Here is a 14,677-nt window from a genome sequence, read left to right as displayed (position 1 = left end):
TTGTTCAACGTTGTGAGCCTGTTTCTCCTCCCCCGCCTCAAAACGTATGCGGGTGGTGGCCAAACCGGTTTAGCCGCTCTTGGCCCGCAGCAAATTCCAACTGCATGGATGGGCGACCACTGAGGGCCTCAACGGAGATATCGACGGCGAATAGCGGCTGCAGACGATAGGAGCTTTTAGAGAGACTGTCGATGTGACGAACTTCCTCCTTATGTCACCAGTCTCCATGGAACTGTTGTCACGGATAGTGTCATAATCCGGCCAGCAGAATCGTGACACTGCAGTCTCCAGACTTGTGTCTGCGAGACTACTTCTGCCGTGCCGTCGGTCTAGGGTGGGGACATCGGGTTGTTGAGGCACAAGATCTCCGATATCCCTGACGGACTGGCTCCATAGTTGTTGCTTGAGGAAGAGAGTGCATCATGGGGGCGTACTCGGACTTTTGCAAGAGATTGAAATTGCTCCCAAGGTGCACTAGTGTAATTCCCAGATCCGCATGAGCTAGGAAGACAGCATGTTTCGCAGTGTCTGTAACGAAGACGAATGGGCCAGGAAACCAGACGATGATGACAGTACGCAGACCAGCCGATCGAGGGTGACATAGCTTTGGGGTGTTGCGATGCCACAGTATTAATTCGTATATGATGGGAGTTTGAGCGAGACTCCATAGACGGACTTGCAGTCGTCCGTTGCGGAATAACGTTTAGCTGTCATGCCAGGTTGACCTAGGTTTAGGCGGTCATGAGGATTGTGTCGAAACTCTCGAGACCAGGACACAGCCCTCTTGACAAAGACAGGCGACTTGACGACGGGAATCTCGCAATGCTCCCTCCTGAGGCACGACGAAATCTCAATTGCGTGCTGGGATGGACGGATAGCGATGGTGAACCCCAGGTTTTTGCTCTGACGCCACCCCACGACAGGATGGTATTGAAATTGGCGTTAGATCTGCACAATTTGGCTGGCAGCCAATGAGGAGCCCGACGGCTTTCACCTGGTCTATTACCCTCCCCCTACCATCGCGGCCTCGTCCACCTCCTGCAGCAGGGTCGATCAGTTGCCGTTGTCATTACGTGGTTGTGGTGGGCTAGAAGAGGGGAGTCGTCTCGAGACAGAAGCGGCGACACGAAAAGAGGCCGCTGCAGAAGCAGAGACACGCGAAAACGTCAAGGTGCTTGGTTGGTTGGTTGCACCAGCATCCGTCAGTTGTCTGAATTTTCAAGGGACCAGTCGTACCAGAAAGACTGCCAGGCCAGTGTTGAGTTTGCCTTCTCCACCGGCTACCGCCATCGTAGTATTCAATGGCAGTCTGTCTTGGCCCGGCGTGTGGTGTGTTGCCGTCGCCGTTGGCCTCTCTTTACTGCCGCTCTGCCGCTCGAGGAAAGTTCTCCAGTCTTCAGAGAGTCACAGAGTGAAGTGGGGCGTGGAGAAGGGGTCGCTATTTTTGCGGATACCAACCCCCCACGCGGCTCCATGCCTCATATCATTCGACAAAGGGCTGGTTTGATTTCTTATGATCTTGGGCTGACACCAGCTGTGTCCATGTGTTTTTTTTTAATTTTTTTTTTTAGAGAATAACATAGTAACAGCGACGACGATAATTGTGAGGAAGCCGATGTTGACGGACACGGGCGATGTAGGGATTCGAAGAATGTTGGGGAACCGATGGGGAGATTGAGGTTGAAGAGTTTTTTTTTTTGTCTTCCTTCATGTCCTTGCTCCGAGTCCAGGCTCACCCAGGCGAGGAGGGAACATCCGCGATCTAGACTGGTCCAGCCAGTTCCCAAGGCGTACTGCTTGTGTAGAGTGGCGTTGAACGGGATCAAGCCCTGGGGTGCTGAGCTTTGAGGCCGGGTTTGAAAGTTGTGGCCCAGTTACAAAAGCACTTCCGATTAACCACCCAATTCAACATATTCTTCTCTTGAGTCGTCCGAGGGTGGCCAGAGTCCCATGCAGGGTACAGAGTACGAATACTGGCGATACTGATGCCGGTGGTGGTGTGCTGTTTTTGGTGCTGCTACCAATGTCTCTGGCGACGGCAAGCAATACAAGGAGGAAGAGAGACGACAGTGCAGCTCTGGATCTGACCAAACACCTGACTGCTCCTTGAGAGAGGCCGGGGTTGAGCTATGCTAGCATCAATTGGGAGGGCGTGGGTGTCGATCATGGGTTTGAACTTGGGCAAGGAAAAGACGGAGAAAGTGGACAGGTTTCCTCTGGGAGTTGGGAGTTGGGAGTTGGGAGTCGGGATAGCCCCAGGGGCGTGAAGGAACGACCGGACACGAGCTTGGACCAATGGCACCCGCATCCACTAGACCGAAACGGTGCTAGCGCGTCCAAACCTCTTGGTATCCACCAGGCTTGTTCTCACTGGTTCAAAGCGAGCAGCTCCGGTTCAGCGTCTGCAGCAGCCATCTGTACTCATACCTCAGGTAGCTTTCAATTGCACAATCCGCTGCATCACTATCATAAGCGGGCATACCTGTGCCTGGCGATGCGGCAATACAAGGGAACGAGGTACAGATATGGGCTGCCTTCTTCCTGCTGCCCACGCCATTTGCATCCACTCTGAGCTGCTGCCCACTCAGCTGGAGTATCCGTACGCAGTATCCGTACTTGTAGGCAGGCAGGCACCTTAGGTGGACTGCGTTGGGTGCTGCGTTATGCAGCTCTCGGATGTCCACACGCCCCCTGGCGTCATCGTCGACAGTTGGCTTTCTCTGGCTGGCCTGTCTTGGGACCGTCGCATTCTCAGCAAACTTAGCAGATAACGCAAGAACAGCAACAGAGCAGACAAGACCAAGTATCTCGCAGCCCAGTTTCACCTAGCAAGTACCTTACTCCGTCCCACTATTGCCCCGCTTTCTCTGCACTTTCCACTTCTTCACAACTCTTTACTGATAAATTATGTTTCTGCACCCCCTCTCTCTAAGGTACCTATCCAGCCATCCACACACCCTCGCTCATGCCCCTCCAACTCTGAGCAGTGGGCACAATTGTCGCCTTTGACGCAGAAAATTTTCAGAGGAAATCATCACACGCCCGTGTCTGCTGGACGGTCCCCTGCTCTTTTCCCCTGCCCTCCCGAAGACGGGTACGTACACTTTTTTCCTTCCTTCCTCTCCTCCTCTAACAAATCTCTCCTCTGTGACTCTCTGTAACTCTGTGACTCTCATGCTCTCTCTCGCTCCCTTCCCCCCAATTTGCCAATCTCGCCCGTCTCGCTCTCCCCTCTCTCCCACCCACCACCCCTCTTTCCCTTACACCTCAATCCCGCCTGGCCTTGCTCGCCCACCCTACCCTACTCCCCACGCCCCTCTCTGCCTATGTCTTCCCCTCCCACACACCCCCTTCTCTTTCAGTGGGCGCTATCTGCTGCAGGGCATGAGAACTGGAAGTGGGGCACTGGCTCAGCCCATCAGATTGCCAATGCCATCCTTGCTGTCTCTCTGCCCTCCATCTCCATCTTGCCATCTCCACCCCGGACCTGCACACTAGCGGCCACTTCCTGCCCTTGTGCTTGTGTGTGCATGTTTGTGTGGTGGGTGGGCGTCTTGTCGCTCTCTTCACCCACTTCCAAGTATCTTTGCACCCACACATCCCAGCATAGGTACTTGCAATGCACCATAGGCCTTGTCTTGGGCGTGCTCCTCCACTGGTGGGCAGGCTGTGCTTCGAGGATAGATACATATGAGCCGACCTCTTTCCACACCTCGATCCACCTCTCGTTCTCTCATCATTCGACTTCACTCATCTTCTCCTCCGGCATTTGTTCGTGGCTCAATCTCTTGCTTGTGGCTTCCAGTTCTGTTCATATATCGACTGCAATCCCGTCCAACTCTTTAAACACTTGCCATCACCCACACTCATCACTACAACAACTTGTCCACGTACAAACACATCATCTACCACCTCCAGTCCACCACTACTTGAACACTCGTCGACTCGACTTGGTTCTGCTCAACATACAAAAAGAACAACCAAACAACTACACAACACACACCCAGACGCAATGGCCGCCTTCGACCTCTGGACTCACGAGTTCTGCCTCGGCTGCGACAAGCAGACCGACGGTACTGCCTACTGCTCCGAATCCTGCCGCCTCGCCGACTTCGAGAAGACTTCTTCACCCAGCTCAGTTGCCAGCTCGCCCGGCTTGAGCACCCCTTCCTACCCTTGGACTTCCCCAAGGCAACAGTCCAACAACCTCTCCCTGTCGCCCGCCTACGACTTCACCAATGCTCAACCCTACGGCAGCACTCCCGCCAGACAATCCTACCTCTCCTCTCCGAGGGCATCTATCACCACCCGCCGCACCCTGACCACCTCGAGCTCCAACTCCAGTCTCTGCTCGATGCAGAGCACAACATCGTCCAACACCGATGGCAGCCAACTTTCAGAGAAGGCCAAGAGGGAGCTCCAAGCCTACGCCGTGTCTTTCGATCAAGCGAGACTCCAGCGTCGGCGATCCGCTTAAATCAAACACGACCACTTCTTCTACACACTGTTCAATATACCCTTAGCCACATCACGAGTGGCATCGTTTCCTTTTTCCAGCACAGCACGCAACTCAGTTTACTCGATACACCATCGGCACACCGACTCTTTTCTCTTTTCTTTGGGTTCGACTTTGTTGTAACAAAATGGGCATTACATCGGAGTACTGCATTATAAAAAAAAGTTTGGGTCAACTACGGGGAGTACTTAGCTTGGCAGGGGCACCTGCTTCAATCGCATCAGGGCGCAACAATGGGGAACACCGGGATTGTACCACGACATTGGGGGCTTGTAACCAAGGGTTGTTTACAAGTATGGCACTGAAGGATTGAGGACATGGTCTTTGGCTTCACTACATCTCGCCACGGAATTGGACGAGGCAAGGAAGCCTGTCACGAGAGCGGAAGGGCTCATATCACGACAAAGGCTGGGCCAAGACCCTAACATTTGACGAAAGCCTCGAGGCAAATGACCTCTGACGGCAGCTTGGACTGGCATAAACATTAGGCATTATCAAAGTGACGGATCAACTGGGTAGCGGAGATTCCAGAGGAATGGAGTACCGCCAGATTGAGATGGACCAAACAAAAATATCAAAACCAGTTCAAAGCTTGACAAGAATTCTTCCACTTGCTACTGCCTACATGGGTGACTCTGATGACTGCAATCAACGATGACTCTAACTCTATCCATGCCAGCACCATTCGCATCCACTTCTGGAGCCTTCGCGACAGAGCTGTGGGTCTGCGGGAAAAGTCGTCATAGTGCCGGAAAGTTCAGAATTCCTCCATTACGCTTTGGGAGCCCCTGGTCCAGGTGCTATGGAGTTTGGTCCAAAGGGAGCAAAAATTGGTGAAATTTTTGGCCAGGATCCCACGCCAAGATTATTTTTGTTCGCTCGGAAGTTGCCAAACATACCATAGACTGGGAGGGGACCATGAACGGGGATCGGGCACGGCGCACAATTCGGGAACACAACTAACAATTGATGGATACATTGGCACGTTGGGTAGGGGGGTTGGTTAGTTGGGTTGGTGGGCGGCTGATTGACGAATGCAACTTTTTTTTTCTTTCTTTTTCTGTCATTACAGACTTTTGACAACGGCTCAATTGCCCACGTTGACAACGTGCAGCCCAAGGGCCCCCCTCCAAAAGGCCCAAGGATAGGCAGACAGGCAAGCCGCAAAAAGGACAGAAATTGGAGACACAGGATACGGATTGCCGTACACGTGTTTTCCATTACTATCATTTTCTTGAGTCTTGACACTTGACGAGGCGAATGGCGAATCAGTGAGAAAGTGAGAGACGATGGAATTGGCACATGCATGGTACGATTGGAAGAGGCAGTGCGTGCCATCAATGTCGGGCACGCATTGCACTTTCCCATGCCGCACTTTTTCAATGGGGATTTCCAAAGCCTTACGAGATACCTTACCTTGCTTTCCCGTCTACCTTAAGGGAATGTACCTTGTATTTTCTTTTCTTGTTCATCCGTCGCCTTGTTCGTTTCCTCTTCGCCGTGCCCTCCTTCCCGCCTCATGAAGCAGGTAGGTGCCTTTGTTACTTTTAAGATGAGGTAACGGAGGGAAGGTACCTTCCAGGTTGAGGTCAAGCAGGCACCATGGAAGCATCAAGGCCTCCCTCCATCTTAGTCATCGAGCAACTGTGTACGAGGGGATGAAACCTGCGCCTACGCAGTACCTAGGTACCTTACCCTATGTGCCTATGTACCTAAGTGCCTACCTGATGCCCATGGACGGCTTCAACGACACACGTTCAAAAGTATTACTCGCACCTGCGCAAGCACGCAAAACATAATAATGCATGGCCGCTGTCCCACTGGTGGAGGTCATCTCGATGGCGCACAGTTCGCAATCTCGCACCAAGATTGAACAAGCGAGAAAGATGAGATGCTTTCAGCAAGTCACAGTCGCCACGACGTCTCTCGTCTCTCGTCTCTCGCTCTCCAACCGTAGTGGCCCATGTCTCCGAGCACCGCAGCCGCAAACCCGCAGCCCAGGGCACCACCTCTCACCAGCAGCTATGCCCGATGTCAAATCCCAAAAAAGGGCGAAGACGCACCTAGGCCCCCCCCCCCCTGACAGGACGATTCCCCGCCAAACACACGCACACTCCTGCTCATCCATAAGGAGTACACTACGGCGGCATCCATCGTCAATTCAGAAAATTTTGTCCTTTGCGGATAGCAGGGGACCCGTAAACAACTACGATGCCGCCCACATGACCGCCATGACGTGAGCCGCGCGAAAAAACATGCCATCCTTTTGCCCCATCGTCCTCTGACGCAGCTCGAGCCGAAATGGATTATGGAGGCGCTTTCGAACCCGAACCCTCTTTTCCCACTCAGATCCACGATCCACAAGAAAAGGGAGGGGGACTCGGGAGGAGACGCATTTGACAGGAGGACCCCCGCCAAGTTGCGAGAGCCTCTTTTCATGTGCGATGGAATCTCGGTTGTAGCCGCAATCTGACCACGTCCAACAGACGACTACCACCCACCCCTCCGCGCGTGGTACGGTACAGGGCGCTTCGGATACGGACAGGAGAGTGAGAACAGCAACGAAGCTACCTCTAGCCTAGGGGGGCGGCGAGCAAAAAGTGAAAGAAAGGGCATTGTGGCACTGGGCAGCCTTTCAAATTAGCTGTTTGCTACCGCCGCTCAGACCAACGATGTGTACATCATCAACAACTGCTCCTCATCTCGGAGCTGGATTGCTTATTGCCATGGCCCTCTTGGTCTCCATGAACCACGCCCCCGATCTCCGGAGCCCTCAAGGAAATTTTCTCCAAGAGCGAGGGGTCTGTCTGGCTCGAGGACTAGACTTACTTGTAGTGGGCTGAACTGGACTGGATCTGGGCCTTGGACCTGGTCCGAATCCGTAGGATGTCGAGGGCGGCCCGAACGCTAACCTCGACACTCACTCCGTGACTCCTCAATCCGTTCAGTCGTGCATTTTCTGTCTTTCAATCAACAGTCGACGCCCACCAGCAGCCGTCGAGGCAGCCGCTATTGGCAAGCGCCGGTGGGAGAGAAAGGGCAAGGATGGGGATGAGATTTGAGAGTGCGGCCCAGCCCAGTCCAAACTGCGACCAGCTCTGACATCCTCGAGCAGGGGATGTGGCGCCTGAGTGGAAGCGATGGTGCTACTATGGAACCCTCCAGCACTAGAGGCGCCCTGCTGAGGACAGCCTACAGGTGGGAGTCTGGAGACAGGGCGGCCTGCTCAGGCGTCTCGCCAGCTGTAAGTGGCCAAGACAGGGCTTCAATTCGACGTGGGAATTTCCAATGGGCAAGGCGTCTGCATCTCAGTGCTCGCCTGAAGGCGTGCTTCACTCAGAAAGGATTGCGTCCTGCTTGCTGTAGAGTGCAGAGCAAGGAGCATCTTTGTTCAAGTCTATTCTGCACAACACCTCAGCTTCAGCTCTCGGACATTATTCAGGCAATCCGACCTATCACTGCCTTAACCGATGCTTGCCTGCCGTTTCTGTCTCTTTGCAGACTGTGTGTGACAGAGAAGCTCTGTCAGCGCCGAGCCACTTACAGTTGCCTCAGTTCGCCTTCAGTTCGCCTCTATCTGTTCACATTAGGTGGTCTTGACGAATTGGAATTGCCAAATAACCCGATAGGAAGATAATGCCTCACGACCATGCCGACTACGAAGCAGGCATGAGGGCCGCAAGTGTGCCTTTGCCTTTCATCTGCAGCTTACGCCTCTCCCTCCGCCTCTAGTAGTAGTAGTTTGCACAATAGCCAACTGGACGACGACTTCCACTTTAGAAACGGTGCATTGTGACGGTGTTGGCAGCACTTGATACGACCAGTCTGTTATGCCTCCATCTCCCTCTCTCCGGGTCTGTTGGGGGAGTGGCTACAGAGACTCATTCCTTCAACGACCTGCAACTCGTCAAACCAGCCATCCTGCGTTTTGACGCCCCCTTTTCCCTGGCGACCTGGCCCTCGCTTGACGGTACTCCAGGGTTAGAACAGAGATGAAAATTTTCACAGCATGGGTCAGCCTCTGAATCTTCTTTTCTCTCCGTCTCCCTTCGGAAAGGGCAACGAATCGATCGATCCATGGTGTCTGGTCTCTGTGCGCCCGGCCATGGTCCAGGTACTCAGGTTCTTGCTCGTTATGCCCGCTCTGTACCTTACTGGCCTTTACTACCCGTTCTGTTTTACATTGAATGGTGAGTCGTTCCGGAGACATGTACCAAGAGACAATAACAACAAACAAAAAAAAACAAAGTTTTGCTTCGTTATACGCCGAGCGGTCTTCGTCTATACCTCCAGCCATAACTAGTTGTTCGTATCCGAGACGGGTTTCGTCGGCTCGCTTCAGTTGTGCTGTAACGCTTCTGTACCTCTGAGCGCCAACGACATTCAAGAACAGCCCGGAGGTCTCCAGCCGAACCACCATGGCACCTCAGAGCGGGTGTTGCGCCGTTGCACCGCCTGCATTTCAAGCCACCGCAGCACTATCTGTTTTACACCTCAGACACATACTTTTCTGCACAGCGACTACATGCACTTGAACACGTATCACGGCGATCGACCTTCGTCAAGTCAGTCTCTGCTGAACAAACCCGTTTTACCCGCTATAGTGTGAGCACTGGACATATTTTGCCGTCCAACCACACAAACAGGTGCTGCGGTAACAGTACTCTCTTACAACGAGGCAGGGGCCGTCTCACCCGCATATCTCACAAGTGTTCGGTCGTGTTAGGTTATATCTGAATGGATGGGAGCATGGAGGCTATTGTCTAGGACCAGACGAAAGATGCTGCTCTCATCGGTGCCTTTTCGAACTCGGGTAGATGCAGGCCCGAAAGCAGGAACTCTCTCTTGTTTACTCGGCAGTCACGCCCCATCGTTAAAAGCCTTGAGCCGGCTCACGTAATACGACTTTTCCCCTTGAACCACAACAAGCCGACAATGACGTCAAGCTTTTTCTCTCCTCTCACCTTACGGACACCGGTTTCATCTTTCAGTCTGGACTGATCCGAAGAGCACGGCATCCCAGGTCCCTGGGAACAATACTGCGCAGGCCCGTGACACACGGCACGGTCGGACGCTTCGTGGCCAAGCATCATCAGCGGAAACGCTGACAGGAAGAGCAGCGAACCGATCCGTTGTCCCAGGTGTCATTGTCCTTGCTGTCTGAGCCACGGCTGCTGGGTTGGGGAGCCTGAGACAAACTTGTGCCGTGCCTCGTCCCGTGTCCGGCATCGTTGCAAGGAACATCTCTGAAGGATACCCGTACCTTTCCCGCACCTTACGTGAACGCAGGGCACATTTGGCGAGAACCCGTCCAAAGGCAATTGCCTCCAGAGTTTCCGGGACGGGAGGGACAGGGGGTTGAGGCGAACCAAAGCTTTCCTGGGCAGCCACGGCAAACGAGGTTCAAACAACGGCTCCCTCCTTCCCTCCCTCCCTTCACTACGGAGTATTCCTGTCCAAGCAGCGTGGCGGCTTCCGACGAAGCTTCAATGCCGTGCCGCGTCGAAGTAGTGTACCTGGTAGACACGGGAAGAAGAACCAACTGCCGGGAAATGCGTCAGCATCTTCTTTACCAGTCACAGATTGACACGACCACAAGTCGTCGAATCTTGGGCGGGCTCTCGTTTCATCCTCCTCGGTTGGCTTTTAACCAACATCAGGCCGAATCACGAAGCTTGCAAGACCGGTCCAGACTTTTTGCAATTATCCGGGGTGAGTTGCAGCCAAAAACCTTGTTTAACTCCTGAACGATCTAGGCCACAGCACTAATTTATTGCACTTTTCTGGTCCCGTTACCAATCGGGGAGATGCCCTCGCCGCACTGCAATTGCCTCATATTGTTGTCGTTCATGTCAGCAATTGCAAACGGGCAGCCAGATTTGCACATCGACACGGGCCGCCTCAAAGCTTTTTGTTGGGCATTCGTCAGGAGAGGCTTTTTTTTTCCTTCCTCATTTTCCAACATTGACCTCCTCACGTCGTCTAGGCTGGCCCCGTTTCATCCGCAATCGGCGTGCTCTTGTCCCTCATTTACCGTGGCCGTCGTCAGAGGGGGGAATGTCTTCCTGACCTGGTCAGACAATGGTTCGATCTCGGAGCGACGAAATGCTGGGTTTTCCCGTTTCCGATGGGACGGTCACAGTCTTCCCTTTCCCCCGGCTGGGCTTGTTCAAGCACACAAATCTCACTTTGTGAAAGAGAGACAGATCGTATCCGCTCGCCGCCGTTCCGCGGCCCGCTTGCTGGGAATCAAGGAGCGGGGGAAATTTCCCGCCTCTTCTGGCTCTCAGATCACCGATTCGGCTTGTCATTGTCCCTTGTACGAACGGATACTCCATATGATCTGATGGATTTTTTTTCTCGTCTATTTGGAAGCTGGAGTCGGAGCCAGCCTACGTCCAGTGAGTGGGCTGCCTGAGTGGGAACCGGACGCAATCGAAGGGATGAGGAAGTTTTTTTTTCTCATTTCACCAATCTTTTGCCCCCTTTCTTTTTTCGTTTTTTTTATGCCCGTCATTCATGCTGGCGACGTGTCATAGTGGCATGTGCATATTTTCCGTCCCTTTCCCCACGTCGTTGAAGCCTCTCGGGTCAAAAACTTAGCCCCTCTTGGCCTGAACTGACGGGACCGTGGGAGCTTGTGCTTCACCGGTGAGGATGTGGATCTCGTCAATTTTCTTTGTGAAAATTCCTAAGAGCGACTTGAATGGTTCATCAGGCAGGTTGCAGCTGGAGCAAGACAATTCCTCCAGTAGGCTTGCGTATCACTTATCCCCATTGCGGGCTTTCGCTGGGTTCACGGGCCTCACTCAATCAAGGGGCGTCTGTCTATGCAAAAGCCTCTGCCGTTCCCCCGAGCGGAGGAGTGGGATGAGAACGACAGTGAGAGTGAGACTTTACTGGAGAGAGGCTTTCGTGGATGGCCTGATACCGTCGTTGCGGGCCGGTTTATGTGTTGTGAACCAGGAAGCACATTGCCGGGACAAGAAGCTATACCTAGCCCACCTGGCAAGCCTCCAATCTGCCACGACGATTGGTGAGCCTTACGAGACGGGGCATTCCAGAGGGGGTGTGATCTGGAGCTAGGGCACAGGGCTCGCCGTTGTTGTGCCTGTGGCTCGTAGCTTGGTAGCTCAGCTCAGCTTTGGTTGAAGAGATTTTTCTCGCGTGTTAGGTTTTGGAAGTGCGAGACAAGACACGAACCCGGCCGACGAGAACTCGTAGGCTGAAACATGCTCTTTTTTTTATTTTATGTGGTCTCTTGGTGAGTGATTAGGTGAGAGAGAGTGTAAGTGTATCGACGACAAGTAGTGCAAGTTCCCCCCCATTGTGAAGTCTCTTCTGTGAGAACTTGATTTTCTAATCCCCATCCTCCCTTCTGTACGGACTGCGGATACAAGTCTGCATCTTTGCGAGTGAGAGAGATGTATGGGCGTGTGTTTTGTATCCGTACCTGCCTGTCCTAGGTTTGTGTGTTGTCGCACACGCCCAGAGCTCTGCGAATAGCGTTGACCAGCACCGGGGCGCGGGATGTGCCGGTGGGGTGGGGGGGCAGCACAAGGCAAGGCAGGGCAAAGGTATCTTTTGTACCTTTCCATACACTATTTGTATACAAAATACCTACCTCTGCTCTCTCCCAGGCCTCAGCCTGAGAAAGAGGCTGTGGAGCCCACGGGGAAGATCTCCCGGACATGGGTCGTTTTTATTCTTGGAAGTTTTGGGGGTGAGGTTTTGAACCTCGTCCCCCGCCCCTTGCTGTTGCTCGCGCCCTACCTTACGCAGTACCTAAAGTTGAGCCTCAGGGCAGGGCAGGGCAACCTTATTACCTAGGGATAGGTACACCATACCGGATATTATGGGTGCCTGGGTAGGTATGGACAGAAGTCTCTTGCCTGCGAAGTGAATGTTGAGAGAGAGAGAGAGAGAGAGAGAGAGAGAGAGAGAGGCTCGTGCTAGCTCCGGTCTGGGATTTGGATGATTGGAATTTTATTTTCTCCAAGGGTTCGGCTAACATGATGGAAATTGTTACCTGTGCCTTCTCCTGGATCAAGAACGAAAACTCTGTCCTGGTGGTTTTTTGTTTTTTTTGTGCGACGCCCGGTGTTGGGAAAGGGGCGTCAGTGCAACGGTGAAAATATATGGATTGTGTGTAATGGATGAGCCAAGGGGGAACCAACATGCCATCTTACGCCAGGCGAAGTTACGAGATACCCATAGGTACCGCTGAGTAAGACGTTTTCCTCATGCTTCTCATGTTCTGTTCTGTTCACAGGGCGCAAGTAAAGTGGGGGAGAAATGTTCAAATAACTTTTGTGCTTGATTCGGTGCAAGGTACAACTATGGTATTCGCAAGACGTTTTAATTCAATGTTCACAGCAAAATGTACGAAAGGAACAAAAGTCTCAGACACCCCGTTTTGTATGTGTTACTTAGGGATATACCGTCCACCGGCCGCTCTTGCTTCCCAGTTCGTCGGTAACCCGTACAAGGCTGACTTGACTCTGACGGAGAGACATCATGTTCACGGCCTGTGAGAACAAGGCGCTCCGGCAGGGCGGAATGGGGGACGTTTGCTGGGTAATGATGATGATCGCATGACTTGACTTGAAAGAAAACTCTATAAAACCTTGGAACTAGGCGGCTTACGAGTGCCATAAGCAGCTGGCAGCCTCATTGGAATGCAGACTCACACGGGGAGGGAGGGAGGGAGGGAGGGGCATAGGCAACATTGGGATGAAGTGGGTGTATGGGCCGTCTAGCTGGATCAAGACATAAGAAATCAAGAGTTTTTTGCGTGGCATGCGTGGGGGGGGATTACCTTCCTCGTAGTGGGAAGAGAAAAGAAAAGAAAGACAACCAACACCCCAAACCTGGCTTAGAGAAATTCTTCGATCAAGGGGGGTATTAATTACAGAGTGGGAATAAAAAAAGATGGCATTTTGCAAGTGCGAAGCGAAAAAGCAAGCAAGATGTGCGCGAAATGCCATGCACGCACCCAAGGCTAAGAATATGCAAAAGGCAGACGACGCCATACCCCGTTAGGAAAGAGTCCGTTCATGATCCAAATTCTTGTGACCGTGAACAGCAGCACATCTCGGTTTTTTTTTTTTGCAATTCACCATGCGAGACTGCAAATACAGGGTCAAGTAAATTAAAGTGTTCGAATATTCCTCGCTACCATTCCAGATGACCTTCGTACCCTTGAATATTGATACCTGATTCAAACTATGGGAAACGCAGTGGTGGGAAGTACGTATTTCGTACTCCGTAGAAAGAATTGGAAACCCAAGAGAAAGAAAAAAAAAATTGGAAAGCTAAGGGAGGGGCGGATAGGCGGGATTAGAGACAGGGTTCTCGGAGCTGTCAACGCGGGATGCCGCGGCGCTGGGCCCAGTTGGATGGGAATCATGGAAGCTCGGAGACAAAACCTACTACGGAGTGTTTTTTTTTTTGTACCTGGTTACTGCAAATTTTCTTGCCATGTGAAGCTGTGACTCTTTTCCTTACCACTTTTGCGGGTTTCATCCACTTTTTTGTTTTTCCATCGTCTCGGCTTCTCATCCGTATGACTCTTTTCTCAATCTTGGAGAGATGCTCGTGATCCTCAAGATTTCTCTTACTATTAACTTTTCTCGCTTAGCTTCATGAGAGAGGTACGAGAAAAGCAAGGTACGGAGATACCTCACCGGACTTTGGGACCCGGTTCCAACTTTGTTCACAAAGTTCCATGTCTTCTTTCGGGGACTATTTTCGGTCTCCGGCTAGCATTCCCCGTTGACATTCCAGGCACCACAGAGCTTGGAGGTAAGCTGGCAAGGACCAAGGTACCTTGTATTATTTGGTAGCTTCCTTCCCTGCCTTGGCAGCTCAGTGACGTCCTGGTTTGAAGTTGACTCATCGTCGCCAATTGTCTCAAGGACCGCCTATGGAGGTCGCCGATTACCTTACCACCTATGCCTTGCTATGCCTTGCTATGAAACTCTGTTCTTGCTCGTCATTCTCCCGTCAAAGTCAAGGATACGCCGTCTAGCTTTCGACTGAGGCTGTGTAACCTACTTGCTTTTTTCTTTGCGTAGTGGATTTACGGATACAAGGCAAGAAAAAAAAGATACCATGTCTTACTTAGCCTTGCCGGTCTCGCCTAAAACCGCCCGCAGAAGT

The 14,677-nt window shown here is 52.5% G+C and overlaps 1 protein-coding gene across 1 annotated transcript; it reads left to right on the top strand.

The window, feature by feature from the left end:
* Nucleotides 1-4,012: 4,012 nt before the first annotated feature.
* On the top strand, nucleotides 4,013-4,477 carry N0V96_006791 (uncharacterized protein; the record flags this gene model as incomplete). The annotated part of the gene is made up of 1 exon (XM_053196351.1): nucleotides 4,013-4,477. One exon carries the CDS (start codon nucleotides 4,013-4,015, stop codon nucleotides 4,475-4,477), a length of 465 nt encoding a protein of 154 aa, XP_053046214.1.
* Nucleotides 4,478-14,677: the final 10,200 nt, after the last annotated feature.

The sequence above is a fragment of the Colletotrichum fioriniae genome (assembly GCF_027942845.1).
Source record: "Colletotrichum fioriniae strain IMI 355084 chromosome Unknown scaffold_7, whole genome shotgun sequence".
NCBI lineage: Eukaryota > Fungi > Ascomycota > Sordariomycetes > Glomerellales > Glomerellaceae > Colletotrichum > Colletotrichum fioriniae.
This window is presented reverse-complemented; position numbering and strand designations above follow the sequence as displayed.